Source organism: Bufo bufo, chromosome 1, assembly GCF_905171765.1.
Source record: "Bufo bufo chromosome 1, aBufBuf1.1, whole genome shotgun sequence".
Taxonomy (NCBI): Eukaryota; Metazoa; Chordata; class Amphibia; order Anura; family Bufonidae; genus Bufo; species Bufo bufo.
In genome coordinates, this window is record NC_053389.1 from 791,779,879 (window position 1) to 791,793,348 (window position 13,470).

Genomic DNA, 13,470 nt, shown 5'->3' on the forward strand with positions numbered 1-13,470 from the left:
AAAGACAGTGAAAATTTTCCTGCAAAACTTTAACGGTTCTGTTTTCGCCAACATACTCTTTTTGGAGAAATGGGATCCATGCAATGCTTCATTTCCCCATCCAATGCAGCCTCAGAGGCCATAAAAGATGTCTACCTGAGCTTGGACAGCCTTTTTCCAAATTACAGTTCCCCTCCGTGACAATCAGTAGAGGGGCCAGCAACATTAAACTGGACTGACCAAACACCCCGTTAACATCAGAAAGACTTATACACAAGTAGAAGGATAACTAAAATAATAATAAAAAAAAAATATTAGAAAATCATAGGACACAAAAAACAATATGAGAAATGATAAGATGAACACTACAAAGCTACAGAAAACAAAACTATGGGAGATAAGTATTTTGCATCCTCTATTGTCTTCTTTCATTAACCAAATATCAGGGCATAGGCCAGGAATGGTGGTGGTGGGGGGAGTAGGCTGAGGGGCCACAGCTGCAGCCCAGATTTGCTCAGTAATAAGAGCATCAGGTGCAGAACTTACCTCCCCTTTCACCAACCCTTGCCAACATGACCATCTGTGGGAAGCTTATGAGCCCAACAATTCCTGATCTCCAATGCATTCAGGGCCCTTTAGTCTCCATCGTTATACGTCACATGCTGTTATTTTTTCCCCCATACATATATTCTAAACTGTGATGGTGAATGTGATTTGAGTTTTTCATATATTGATTCTATTTTGGTCATGTTTATGCTTGCGTCATCATGTAATGGAGGGCATATTGAAGGAACCATATTTCTACAGATGGTCCCAGGTTTAACATCTGCCCCGGTTTTCTTAATTTGGTATAGAAGTTGGATTTTCACAGTAAAATACTGCCAATTTCAGTGGCAAAATCCCAATGTCTATGGGGTCTGGTGGACAATGCTTTCAGGGGAAACAAGGAAGCAATCTGATAGATTATTCCTGGCTGATTCTGGCAAAGGTTTCTGGCAAACATCATGAAATGACATATAAATGGGGGATTATTGGAGATGATAATTTATCATATGCCTATGGCCAGTATGAGAATTGTACTATCAAGGATATATATTCTATGTTCATTATCTCTAGTCACTGTATCAGGAGCTGTATGATTGTTAGCAAATCTTCAAAGACTCACCTGAGAGCTTGACGAGGGGCTAAAGAGATACGGAGAGATATTGCCAAAAACCTTAAAAACCTTAAAAACTGTAAAATATGACTGGCTGTTGATATATCTCTAGAGGTTCTCAGCACTGGAGATACTGTAAGTGATCATAGGGCAGGGCATGTGGGCGTACAATACTGACCTTAGGACAACTATATACATTAGATTCCCCTGATCCCCCTCCATAGATGCCCACTCAGCTCAGCCAAGCGTCCATGTGTAATAAATGAGAGGGAAGAAAGCCACTTTTCTTCCAAAGAAGCAAAAGATCTAATATAACATAACTAATGTGACCAACTCTCTCCTGATGGCAGATGTTGGAAGTAAGTCGGGGGGGGGGACCCTCACATATTAGATGGTAGTCTGGTCACGTCGAATTCTGTGAGTTCAAATGACATCTAATGTGTATAGCTAGTTTTTATGTTACGGCTGATACCTCTATCCTTATTTGATGTAAAGTATTTTATTTCACGCGTGTGTTCACCCTAAAGCTACAAGAGGATTTACAACGTACATGACAGATATCTCTGAAAATACAGAGAATTATATATATCTAAAAAAAAAAAAAAACATGCTAAAGATCTACCAGGTAATCAGGATAAAAGAGAGCGGCCAATGTAAGGTGGCCTTCAGTGTTAAACTTCCCGGAGGCATTATCACACCTAGATTACCAGCTACATTCCTTCTGCTAAATTGCAATATGCAAATCACTGCTTACATACAGCAGCGTCTTTTGTCTGTATTCAGCCGAATCTCATCAGTGCAGGACCCTATATGTACAAGCTTCCACGTATACGGAGCTGGGATAAGTTGATTTGATTGCGCACACACAATAATGGCCATTTTGTTCCTTGTCTCTGGTCCCCATTCGCTGTGTGTGTGCCAGCTCAGGGGAGTTCGGCACGAAGAGAGGTGGGTAGATAATCCGCATCGTGTATGAGGGGAGCTCCCGGCTCTGATTTATCAGCTGGAGCCACAGATAAGATGATGGAGGAGACCTAGAGGCTCGGCAGCCCTTGGGGGCTTCAAGGAAGGGAGGAGGTGAGGATGAGGCTGGCACAGGGACAGGGGGTGAGAAAGATGGGAATATAGGACCCACTGCTGCCAGCAACATCTGAATGTGACAAGCACTGAAGAGCTACACTGATGAGAGAGATAGGACACAATCATCAGTACATGGACTAGGCCAGCTCGAAGCTAAAACGGTCCTGAGCCCTTTCTAATAATCTATATACAAGACCCCAAATGCTGTTGCACAACTAATATGTGACCCCCACAGTGTCAGTGTTCTACTATTCTAGAGCAGCAAGTATTGTTCTAGGACCCACAAGTGTCATTATTCTGGGATCACAAATATCATTGATCCAATGGTTCTAATTAGAGATGAGCGAATTTCATATTTTGAAAGTCGTTTGCGTTTGATTTGGTGGTAAAAGCAGAATTGCGTTATGGATTCCGTCACCACGGACCATAACGCAATTCTATGACGGAATGCATAACGGAATGCCTCTAAAGGCATTCCGTTATAGAATTGCGTTATGGTCCGTGGTAACGGAAATCAATAACGCAATTCACCTTTTACCACCAAATAAAGCGCAAACGAATTTCAAAATATGAAATTCGCTCATCCCTAGTTCCAATAGCAACCTAAAAATGAACAGTTCACCGTATAAGTACATAGTATAGGTGTTTGTGAAGAGTTCCATCATGATACTGCACCAAAAACGGCAACAAAATCCAAAAAAAAGAAAAAAGGAAGCAAATTATTACAGGAAAATCTCTTTATAAATTAAAGAAAGTCACATCTTTATAGCAGTGAAAATTGTTAGCTGTAAACGCTACGTCCATATCTGTGTTGTGGTATTCCAGCAGAGGAGCAGACTACCGGAATTACCATATCCAAACGTTGGGTTTCCAGCAGAAAGTCGGTATACATGTAGGAACTCCACTGGATCCCATTCTAGTGAATGAGGACCCGGCTGATCCAGGAGGTATCTGGCTATGCTGGATACAGTAATTCTGGTAGTCTGTTCCACTGCCAGAACAGACAACCAGAACCTAGCCTTACCTGCCAAGGGCATGTATAAAAGAAACAAAAAATATAGGGGAAAAGTAAAGACTTTGTGAATTTTTGGGGTCACTTGTGCAAAAATGTTGTGACTTTTTTTTGTGCCTTCCAGCACCAACTACAGATTTGGGGTAAAAAAAATTGGTCTCACAATTTCAGAAAAGACACATTTATAAAGTACAACTTTTTAAAAAGTCGCAACTCTATGCCAGGCATCCTTATACAGAAAGAGGCACCACCACTTTATACTTGCGCCAAATTTATTATTACTATGTGCCATTTTCATACATTTGTTGCACGTATATATAGCAACTTCAATCTAAAAACTAACCTTAAATACACCTAGAATGATAAATTCTCCTAATGAACACTAATAACGATATTAAGAAGTGATCGGTGGTGGATTACAAAGGTTTCACACTGAGTGATGGATATTGTACGGGAGATGAACAATCACTTCTACGATTGCTTGTCCGCCATAAACTTTACAATATGTCAGCCGCACACCCTGTTTACATGAGATGGGCTGCTGACCAGCGAGAGGCCCCACAGAATGTGGTTTTGCTTTTATGTTTCCACTTGATTTATGAAATGGAGGCAAATATTTTGAGGCAAAAAAGATCAACCTTTCATTGCACTTTGGTGCCTCATTCCTTAATAGTGTATAGCAGGCATGCTCAACCTGCGGCCCTCCAGCTGTTGCAAAACTACAACTCCCAGCATGCCCGAACAGCTTACAGCTATCAGCCTACAGCAGGGCATGGTGGGAGTTGTATTTTTACAACAGCTGGAGGGCCGCAGGTTGAGCATCCCTGGTGTATAGCAATATCTAAAATTTTAAGACCACCATAGGTCAGCAATAGGGAGACCGTGCTGGTCTTGGCCACCATCTTACTCTCTCTGGCAGGCCACCAGAACTTCTACTGTACGGTGAGGTCCACTGGATCTCTACTGGAGAACATAATGGTGTGATTAACAAGTACATAGAGAAAAGACAACTAGAAGAACAAGACACTTCCGTGCTGTTGCCTATGAGAGATATTTAGTAAAGGAGCCTACTTGAACTTCTCTATGAATGTGTTTAACACAAGAAAGCCACCAGTTCTGCTTTCAATCGACATTTATGAGTGTTTGTTTTACTTGTTAACCTGGCTTTTTGTAGATATGTTTGATTTCTTTTTGACTCGGTATCCCTAATCTCGCCTCTACTTCTTATTCCCGAGGACTGTCAGCCAGCCCTAAAATGGCTGCCAAGTTTTAAAATGGCTGCCAGCAATTCACAACAGTTCTGTGATATTCTCCTCTATATTCTGCCCCTCCCTCCAATGAACCATTAATAATAAAAAGAATGTGTTATCGACAGTTTAAAGCACCCTTATGTGAACTGAGAGCGGAAAAGATAAACAAATTATTGCAATAAATGAAAATGTGCGGAGGATAAAGAAAATAAATGCCCTTTTCCTCGTGAATATGCTGGAGTAATGATGTGCTTTCAGAGCCAGATGGGAATCTCAGCCGTTGTATAAAAAGAAAATAAGAAAAAGGTTTTGCAGGTCTAAAGAGGCAATGATTGAAGCTCAAAGTAGTAAGATAGATAGATATGAGATAGAGATAGAGAGATAGATACTGTAGAGATAGATAAAAGATAGATAGATAGATATGAGATAGATAGATAGATAGATAGATAGATAGATAGATAGATAGATAGATAAATAGGATATAGTGATAGATAGATAGATAAAAGATAGATACTGTAGAGATAGATATAGATAAAAGATAGATAATAGGAGATAGATAATAGATATGAGATAGATAGATAGATAGATAGATAGGAGACAGATCATAGATAGACAGATAGATAGGTGCTAGATAATAGATAGATATGAGATAGATACTGTAGATAGATAGATAGATAGATAGATAGATAGATAGATAGATAGATAGATAATAGGTATTAGATAGATAGATAGATAGATAGATAGATAGATAGATAGATAGATAGATAGATAGATATGAGGTAGATAGATAATAGATGTTCTCTGCCTATCTATATATGTAATAATTTGAATAATACTTGACATTATATAACATAAACACATTAAATGCTTCTTGCCTACAGATTCCGGGCAGTCAGATAACTCAAACCAGCAGACAGAGGTGGACATAAAGCCTCCTCCAAATGGTAAGTGCTTCTGCTCCATCCATTACAGCAAAGCGTCCAATGTCTGTGGCACCAAATAGCATCACAATGTATGGTCCTTCAGCTTGTGAGACCATTTTTATATACAGGACCACATTTATCAAGCTAGGTTTAAAGGGTAACTAAACGTTCGTAAAAAAAAAACTAAAAAAAAACCCGAAGGGGCAGAAGCGCTGCTCTGAACCCTCCACACCTACTGCTTTCATTGGCTCTGCTCAGTTGTCCGAGCATATGGAGTAGGAATGTAAGGAAAGAATATAGGATCCGTACCCCACGTGCTCAGACAGGTAAACAGAGACAATAAAAGCAGTAGGTGCAGGGTGATCAGCGCAGCACTTCTGCCCCTTCGTGTATTTACTGTACGTACCCTTTAAAAGACAAGAAGTCCGTGACAACCCATTAAACCATAACGGTAAAACGAACTATGTTGAAAGTCAATTTGCCCAGTGCTTCTTTTCATTAACATCTGGTTTTGTGCGTTCCTACAAAGGATTGCTAGTAATGATCTGGCCGATCTTCGGTCAGTGTAATACAGCCCTATATGCGAGGGAAAGGTAACTGTTTTCCGGAGTTCGCTTTGAGTGGTTGACTGACATTCCGCCTCACATTGCTTCATCAGGCTATGCCCATAGAAACTATCCTCTTTGTTTGCCTTGTGTAACTGTGTCCATTTGTTTGCAGGACATCTCACTTTCCAGGACTGTTTTGTCACTTCGGGGGTGTGGAATGTCACAGAGCTTGTCCGGGTGTCCCAGAGTGAGTACTGAACAACCTGATTCACCTCTGGTTGATTTGGGGCTCTATTGTCACAGCCCATGTGAGACCTATGAAAGTGCAAGTCACATGCTATTTTTTAGTGTTACTATTATTTCGAGAGCAATTAACTGTACAGTAATATGTACAGTGCCATTGTGACACCAGCATAAAATGAAATGTTAGCTTCTTTTGTTGGGGCTGCCTACACTGGCATGTACTTTTACTAGGAGTTTTTTTTGTACCTTATTTTGATGGCATATACTCAGGACAGGCCATCAATATCTGATCAGTGTGGGTTCAACCCCCTCCAACCCTGCCAATCAGCTGTTCCGCAGTAGCCCTGGCGAGTTTGTTACTGAAACACTTCTCTCATTCACTTCAGTTGGAGCAGTGCTGCAGTAACCAGCATTGTCCACTACACAATGGGCGGAGCTGTGGATTTCCGGCTCAGAGTGCAGAACACTCTAGGAGAAATTCATATTCTGTGTTATATCTAGGGCAAAGTCTCAGGACATGAAGGATGACATAGGGATTCAAAGACCACCAGAGAATCTCCGTATCATGCTCCAGCTTTACCTGGAGTACTCCTTAAAGCAGCATCTGTTAAAGATTCTCTGTGTATACTCTGAGACTTTTATACTGATGATCTGTCCTCTGAATAGGTCATCAGTATCGGAACGCTGGGGGTCCGACACCCAGGACCCCCGCCGATCAGCTGATTGAGAAGGCACCGGTGCTAGCAGTAGCACCGCGGCCTTCTCTCAGGTCACCAAGTACAGCGCCGTATATATAGTAGTTGTGCTTTGTACCACGGCTCAGTCCTATTCACTTCTATGGGGCTGAGCTGTGCCTAGGCCACGTGACCGATGAACATGACATCACATGGCCTTGGCTAAGCTGCGAGAAGGCTTCGGCACTACTTCTAGCACTGGTGCCTTCTCAAACAGCTGATCGGCTAGGGTCCTTGGTGTCGGACCCCACTGATCAGAAACTAAGGACCTACCCACAGGACGGATCATCAGTATAAAAGTCTACACAAACTCCTTTAAGCTATTATACATTTATGTTTTTACTTTCTCTTGTGTCTTCCAGCACCTGTTGCAACGGCATCCGGTCCTAACTTCTCACTGGCTGATCTGGAGAGCCCAAGCTATTACAACATAAACCAGGTGACACTTGGCCGACGATCCTTAACATCCCCTCCATCCAGCAGGTAACTAATTCATTATTTTTTGGCATTAATCGTGGCAATTATCAATGCATCTATAGGCACAGGTTTATTCTGCAGAATAGGCTGCTGATATACACACATATTGACATGACTCGCAGGATATAATATAAATATTTGACAGGCAGGGGTCCCAAATTACACCTGTCTATTTTCAGAACTCCCATGTAAGTGAATAGAAACCATGCATCTCTCCATGGTCACAGCCACCTCTCCATTACAGCACCCGCAAGAAGGGATTGGGCAACCCCAATTTTCAAGATAGGTGTGGGTCCCAGAGGTGGGACTTGCACCTATCAGACCTTGTCAATATAGGAATAACCCTTTAATGATTGTCCAACTATCCAAGTTAAAGTGGGAAAATCGGCATGCAGTGCACTTAATAGAATATATGAGGACACCATAGGATAGAGAGTAGGGTTCAGCTACAGGAAATACAACTTTATATGATTTTACCTAAAACGTTATTTATATGCTGCCAGGACTCCCACACAAAAGCCAGAGAGTCCTGCTTTACCCCGCCCCCCACAGTGACGGACAGGTCCTACATTGAGGCATGTCGATCGATCTGTGCGGGTGGGGAAGCAGGACTCACATCGGAGCCACAGCAGGGGAGGAGGGAAAGCCTTGGTGACTATTTGACAAAATGACAGCTGCTACTACGGGTTGGTATAAGTAAGCGATTTCCTGGATCTAGCTACCAGAAAGAGTAACTGACTGACACCAGAAAACGCCATACACAGCGGCAGTAGGAGAGTTTTCAGCATCCAATCCAATATACATATGTAGTTTTTTTTTTCTTGTACTATCGATATTGTTAATGGGATTGAAATTCTAGAAATCAGTTTTTTTTTTTGCTTGGGGCAATTATAATTTTGTTGGACACTATGGAATTCATAATTTTGGACAGTAGGGTGAATAAATATATGTCATTATGAGATTTCCACAAGTGTTTTCTTTGTTGCTATCTCTTAGCACCACAAAGCGCCCAAAATCCTTGGACGACAGTGAGTTAGAGAGCCCGGTGGATGATGTATTTTACCCGGGCACAGGCAGATCCCCCGCAGCTGGAGGAAGCCAGGCCAGCGGATGGCCGAATGATGTGGACACAGGTAAGACAATGCTCTAGATATGATCAGATGAGTCTGGTGTTTACCAATGACATTATTCTACATAATTAACCCCCTTCCTACTGTCCCTGACAGCCATTACAAGTTAACAGCTGCCCATATATTTACAGCAGGTGGTCCAGGTTCCTAATGTGGTTATTAAAGGTCTATAATACCCCAAAACAAACCTTTTTAGGTAATTTACAGATTCTGGCTGGTGACTGGCTTATATCCACTCCCCTGTTGTGTTAAGATGGCTGGACCACTGTACAAATCAAGGAGTTGTTACCTTTTGTGTCACCCCTATCTCCTCATAGATTGCAAGCTCTTCCTCTTGTTTTATTTAAGCTGTTATTTATGACTCTGTTTGTACATGAACCCCCTGATTGTAAAGCGCTGCGGAATATGTTAACGCTATATAAGTAAAGATTATTATAATAATAATAATAATACTCCAGACCTGAACCAGTTAAATGGGTATTGCTTAACTGTATGATGTGATGTTGGCTCTGATGGTGACTCTATACAACATACTATAATACACACTGTTTTAGTATATACTATTTTACCAACCAACCAGGAAATAACTATATAATGCTTTTTCACCACTTATGTTCCTTAAAATTTTATAGCACAACAGAAAGTACAGAATTTGCTGTAATTACAGGAAAAATGTGTTGTTGTTTTTTTTTAATGCAGTGACAAGATTTACCAATGTGTCTGTTACAAAAATCTGTCCAAAATGTGGCGCAAATTGGTGCATCTAGGCTTTCTACACTTTTTTCCTAAATGCTCGAAAAGAGGCTAGCTTTTCAGAAGGGGGAAAAGCTTCAAGGCGAAGGGGACGGAGCCTGATTTGCATCATTGTGTTCCAAAATTGTGTCATAATTCTGGCGTAAAGATCTATTTCAAAGTAAAGTTTCCAATCGTTGATATAGAGTCAGAGAAAAGTGTCTGTACCTGCCCCATATCTATCATCCAGCCTGAGCCTAAGGTTACGCCATCTAAAGGATTAGTAAATCTGGGGCAATGTGTTTATATAACTTTTAAAGAAATTCCTTTTATTTAGAGAAGCCTGTAGTAACCATTATCTGTCAGAAGGTGGCGATGCAGTACCGCTGAAAACAATCAATGGCTGCAGTATTCCATACATCCAGCTTGTCTTCTCAGGAATTCCCAAGTAGAGGCATACGTTGGCACACGAATACAGCATTATATTGCATATGACTTTTCTCTATGTTCCTCTCCAGGCCCTGGATCTCTTAAGAAGTCAGGCAAGCTAGAATATTGCCAGACCAGCTCTTCTCGCATGGCATTCACCCATCATCCCCTCCCTGTGCTGGCTGGAGTGAGACCAGGCAAGTATGAAAGACATTTTAGAAGAGTGATAAATTGGGTGAATATTGAGAGAAGATTCAAATCTACCTAATAAATCAGAAGTTCTTGTTACATCAACAAAACCAAAACTGGTTTATTTTTTTATCCAAATATATTCAGCCGTTATCACCAACATGTGTGAAGTTGTGTGTTTTTTTTTGTAATATTACGCCCTCAATAACATAAAGTACATGTTTTCTCTCCTCTACAGGGAGCCCTCGGGCATCAGCATCTACTATACACTTCCCTTCAACGTCCATTATCCAGCAGTCCAGCCCTTACTTTACCCACCCAACAATACGCTATCATCATCATCACCATAGCCAGGACTCTCTCAAAGAGTTTGTCCAGTTTGTCTGTTCAGACACCTCTGGGCAGGGAGCAGGGCAGGTGAGTAGCACCCTCTTGTTATTAAGTTATTTAGATTGAGATTCGCACATACAGAAAATGGACTTCATATTTTCTATACATGACAGGTGCAGAAATACAAAATAGCCAATGTACATGCACACATATGCAGTTCTTTTAATAATTTCTCAATACATTTTAACTTGTTACATTTCCTGTAAAAATACTTTTTATTTTTGAATATTTTCTTTTTTACTATTGAACACAGTGTCAAATTATAGAATTATCTAAATAAATTTTAATTATTTGGGGGATTACAAAGGAATACATTTATACCCAGTACTAATTCATAATTATTGTGTATAATTTTAGTATTATACTTTTTTTTTTTATATACTTCCATATTCCATAAAAATGAAGTCCCTTTTTTCTAGACTGTGGTATATAAATAGTAGTAGTGTGAAAGCTTTTCATTCCTGGCTGCTGGTTCACTCGGTACATCATTTGGATATCATAACGAACCATCACTAATAACAATCCAGTCAACAGTATTAATATCAGAAAGCAATTTGTACCCTATTGTTAGCGCTGTCTTACATTCCTATCCTTACCCTGTCGCACATTACGATATACTATTTGAATATAGGAGCTTTATAAGAGTACTTTCACACATAGGTGTTTGGTGTCGCTTTTCTACACTTTTGTGTTTTTAGTGGTGCTTTTTTCACCAGTTTTTATTTTTTTGCAGTAAAAACACCAGCTCCAGATTTTAGCTCAAGGTCTATGAGAAATATAATTAATGCAGGACACATAAGTGTTTTTAGCTCCTGTCACTTTATGAATATTAGGTGGCTTTTTTATCTTTATACTGGAGTTCTTGCCATTTCTCCAGGAGTTTTCACACCACCTTCTCTATAAGAGAAAAATACTATGATGAAAATACTAGTGGGCAAACAATTGTTTGCAAGGAATGCCCAAAAAACTGTCACAAAAAATACAGGTAGCCTAATTAAAATGCATGCAGCTATTCTGGCATTGTTTATAAAAAAAAAATTTTTTTAAAAGCCAGACAATATTCATGTGTACAAGGACCCTGTACAAGGTTATTCCCATATATTTGGTGCAGTGGCCAAATCAGAACGAGAAATGTGCAATAATGAATTCATGTCTCGGTTCACCCGACGTTTGCCAATTCAACTTTATGTGGCGCTTTGCAGTATACCGAATTTGGTATAACTTTGTCTCAACTGCACAAACATTACCTTTAATGGGAACTAATAGCAGATCTATGTAGTTTATAGGTAGACAGTGGGATACGTTTGGGGCGTAATGTAAAGCTAAACCCCAGACATAATATAATTTCCCATTATAATTTAAAAAGAGGTTTGTGTTCTGTAATGTAAAGCACATATAAAACAATAATATACATACAGTACAGACCAAAAGTTTGGACACCTTCTCATTCAAAGAGTTTTCTTTATTTTCATGACTATGAAGGCATCAAAACTATGAATTAACACATGTGGAATTATATACATAACAAACAAGTGTGAAACAACTGAAAATATGTCATATTCTAGGTTCTTCAAAGTAGCCACCTTTTGCTTTGATTACTGCTTTGCACACTCTTGGCATTCTCTTGATGAGCTTCAAGAGGTAGTCCCCTGAAATGGTCTTCCAACAGTCTTGAAGGAGTTCCCAGAGATGCTTAGCACTTGTTGGCCCTTTTGCCTTCACTCTGCGGTCCAGCTCACCCCAAACCATCTCGATTGGGTTCAGGTCCGGTGACTGTGGAGGCCAGGTCATCTGGCGCAGCACCCCATCACTCTCCTTCATGGTCAAATAGCCCTTACTTTCAAAGTTTTCCCAATTTTTTGGATGACTGACTGACCTTCATTTCTTAAAGTAATGATGGCCACTCGTTTTTCTTTACTTAGCTGCTTTTTTCTTGCCATAATACAAATTCTAACAGTCTATTCAGTAGGACTATCAGCTGTGTATCCACCTGACTTCTCCTCAACGCCACTGATGGTCCCAACCCCATTTATAAGGCAAGAAATCCCACTTATTAAACCTGACAGGGCACACCTGTGAACTGAAGACCATTTCAGGGGACTACCTCTTGAAGCTCATCAAGAGAATGCCAAGAGTGTGCAAAGCAGTAATCAAAGCAAAAGGTGGCTACTTTGAAGAACCTAGAATATGACATATTTTCAGTTGTTTCACACTTGTTTGTTATGTATATAATTCCACATGTGTTAATTCATAGTTTTGATGCCTTCAGTGTGAATCTACAATTTTCATAGTCATGAAAATAAAGAAAACTCTTTGAATGAGAAGGTGTGTCCAAACTTTTGGTCTGTACTGTATATCATTATACTTTTTACATTTTATAATGGTTCTTCTCTCTTCTTTTCATTGTATATATGACTTGCATGGGAACTTTTTATATTTTGTGTTGTATACAGTTCATAGGGCTTGGGGTGCTGTGCAAGGCATTTACCACACATTTATGTCTATATTCGCTCCTTAATAACAAAATATTGCAAAACTAGATTGTCAGCTCTTCTGTACATACATCACCTATATGATAAACCTGTGGCGCTGTTTTCTCATAGTTTCATTTCATTTTTTACCACTTGCTTCATGTTGTCAATCATGCCTTCTCCATTTATTTTTCTATATATGCATTTGTAAAGAAGTTTAATTTACTTTTCTAGTATTGTTTACGGATATGGTAAATGGTTTCATAGAGGAAAGGAAAATGTGTTTACATCTTGCTTTTATGGGAGTTGTTTGTAGATATTGCTAGATTTCCTCTGAAAAATAGATATTTTCTATATAAATTTCTTTTATTTCACGTTTTTTCATTTTTGTTCCCACGGCTTCCCGCAGTTTTTGGGCATAGGATAGAGTAGGGACTGTGCGGGCGAGGGGCCAGCATGAGCTCCGTTTACTCTCGTTTTGTTATTTATGTTGTCCGCAGCCCAGCAGCGGGGCCCAGGGGAAAATGTCGGGTTCCTTTTTGCTGCCACCCCCTGCACCTGTGGCCAGGCCTGTCCCCCTTTCCCTGCCAGACACAAAACCTGTCACCAGCAACAACATTGTCCCAGAAGGAGGACTGTCAGCACCAGCATCACCCTGTAAGTGAAATTAATCACCCCAAAATGCCCACACACACACACAAAAAAAAAACACGTATCTCCCGCTCTG

At 40.2% G+C, this 13,470-nt stretch overlaps 1 protein-coding gene across 7 annotated transcripts in view; it reads left to right on the top strand.

Moving 5' to 3' along the window:
• NFIX (nuclear factor I X) overlaps positions 1 to 13,470 on the top strand; it is a 167,810-nt gene that overhangs the window by 119,529 nt on the left and 34,811 nt on the right. For 4 of the 7 annotated variants that reach the window (XM_040414996.1, XM_040414994.1, XM_040414995.1 and 1 more), the window contains 7 exons: positions 5,359 to 5,421; positions 6,121 to 6,195; positions 7,288 to 7,408; positions 8,399 to 8,535; positions 9,783 to 9,890; positions 10,121 to 10,299; positions 13,244 to 13,400. In XM_040414996.1, coding sequence (XP_040270930.1) covers positions 5,359 to 5,421; positions 6,121 to 6,195; positions 7,288 to 7,408; positions 8,399 to 8,535; positions 9,783 to 9,890; positions 10,121 to 10,299; positions 13,244 to 13,400 — 840 coding nt within the window. The remainder of the gene's footprint in view (positions 1 to 5,358; positions 5,422 to 6,120; positions 6,196 to 7,287; positions 7,409 to 8,398; positions 8,536 to 9,782; positions 9,891 to 10,120; positions 10,300 to 13,243; positions 13,401 to 13,470) is intronic. The other 3 variants (XR_005775683.1, XM_040414998.1, XM_040414999.1) reach the window with 1 other exon arrangement.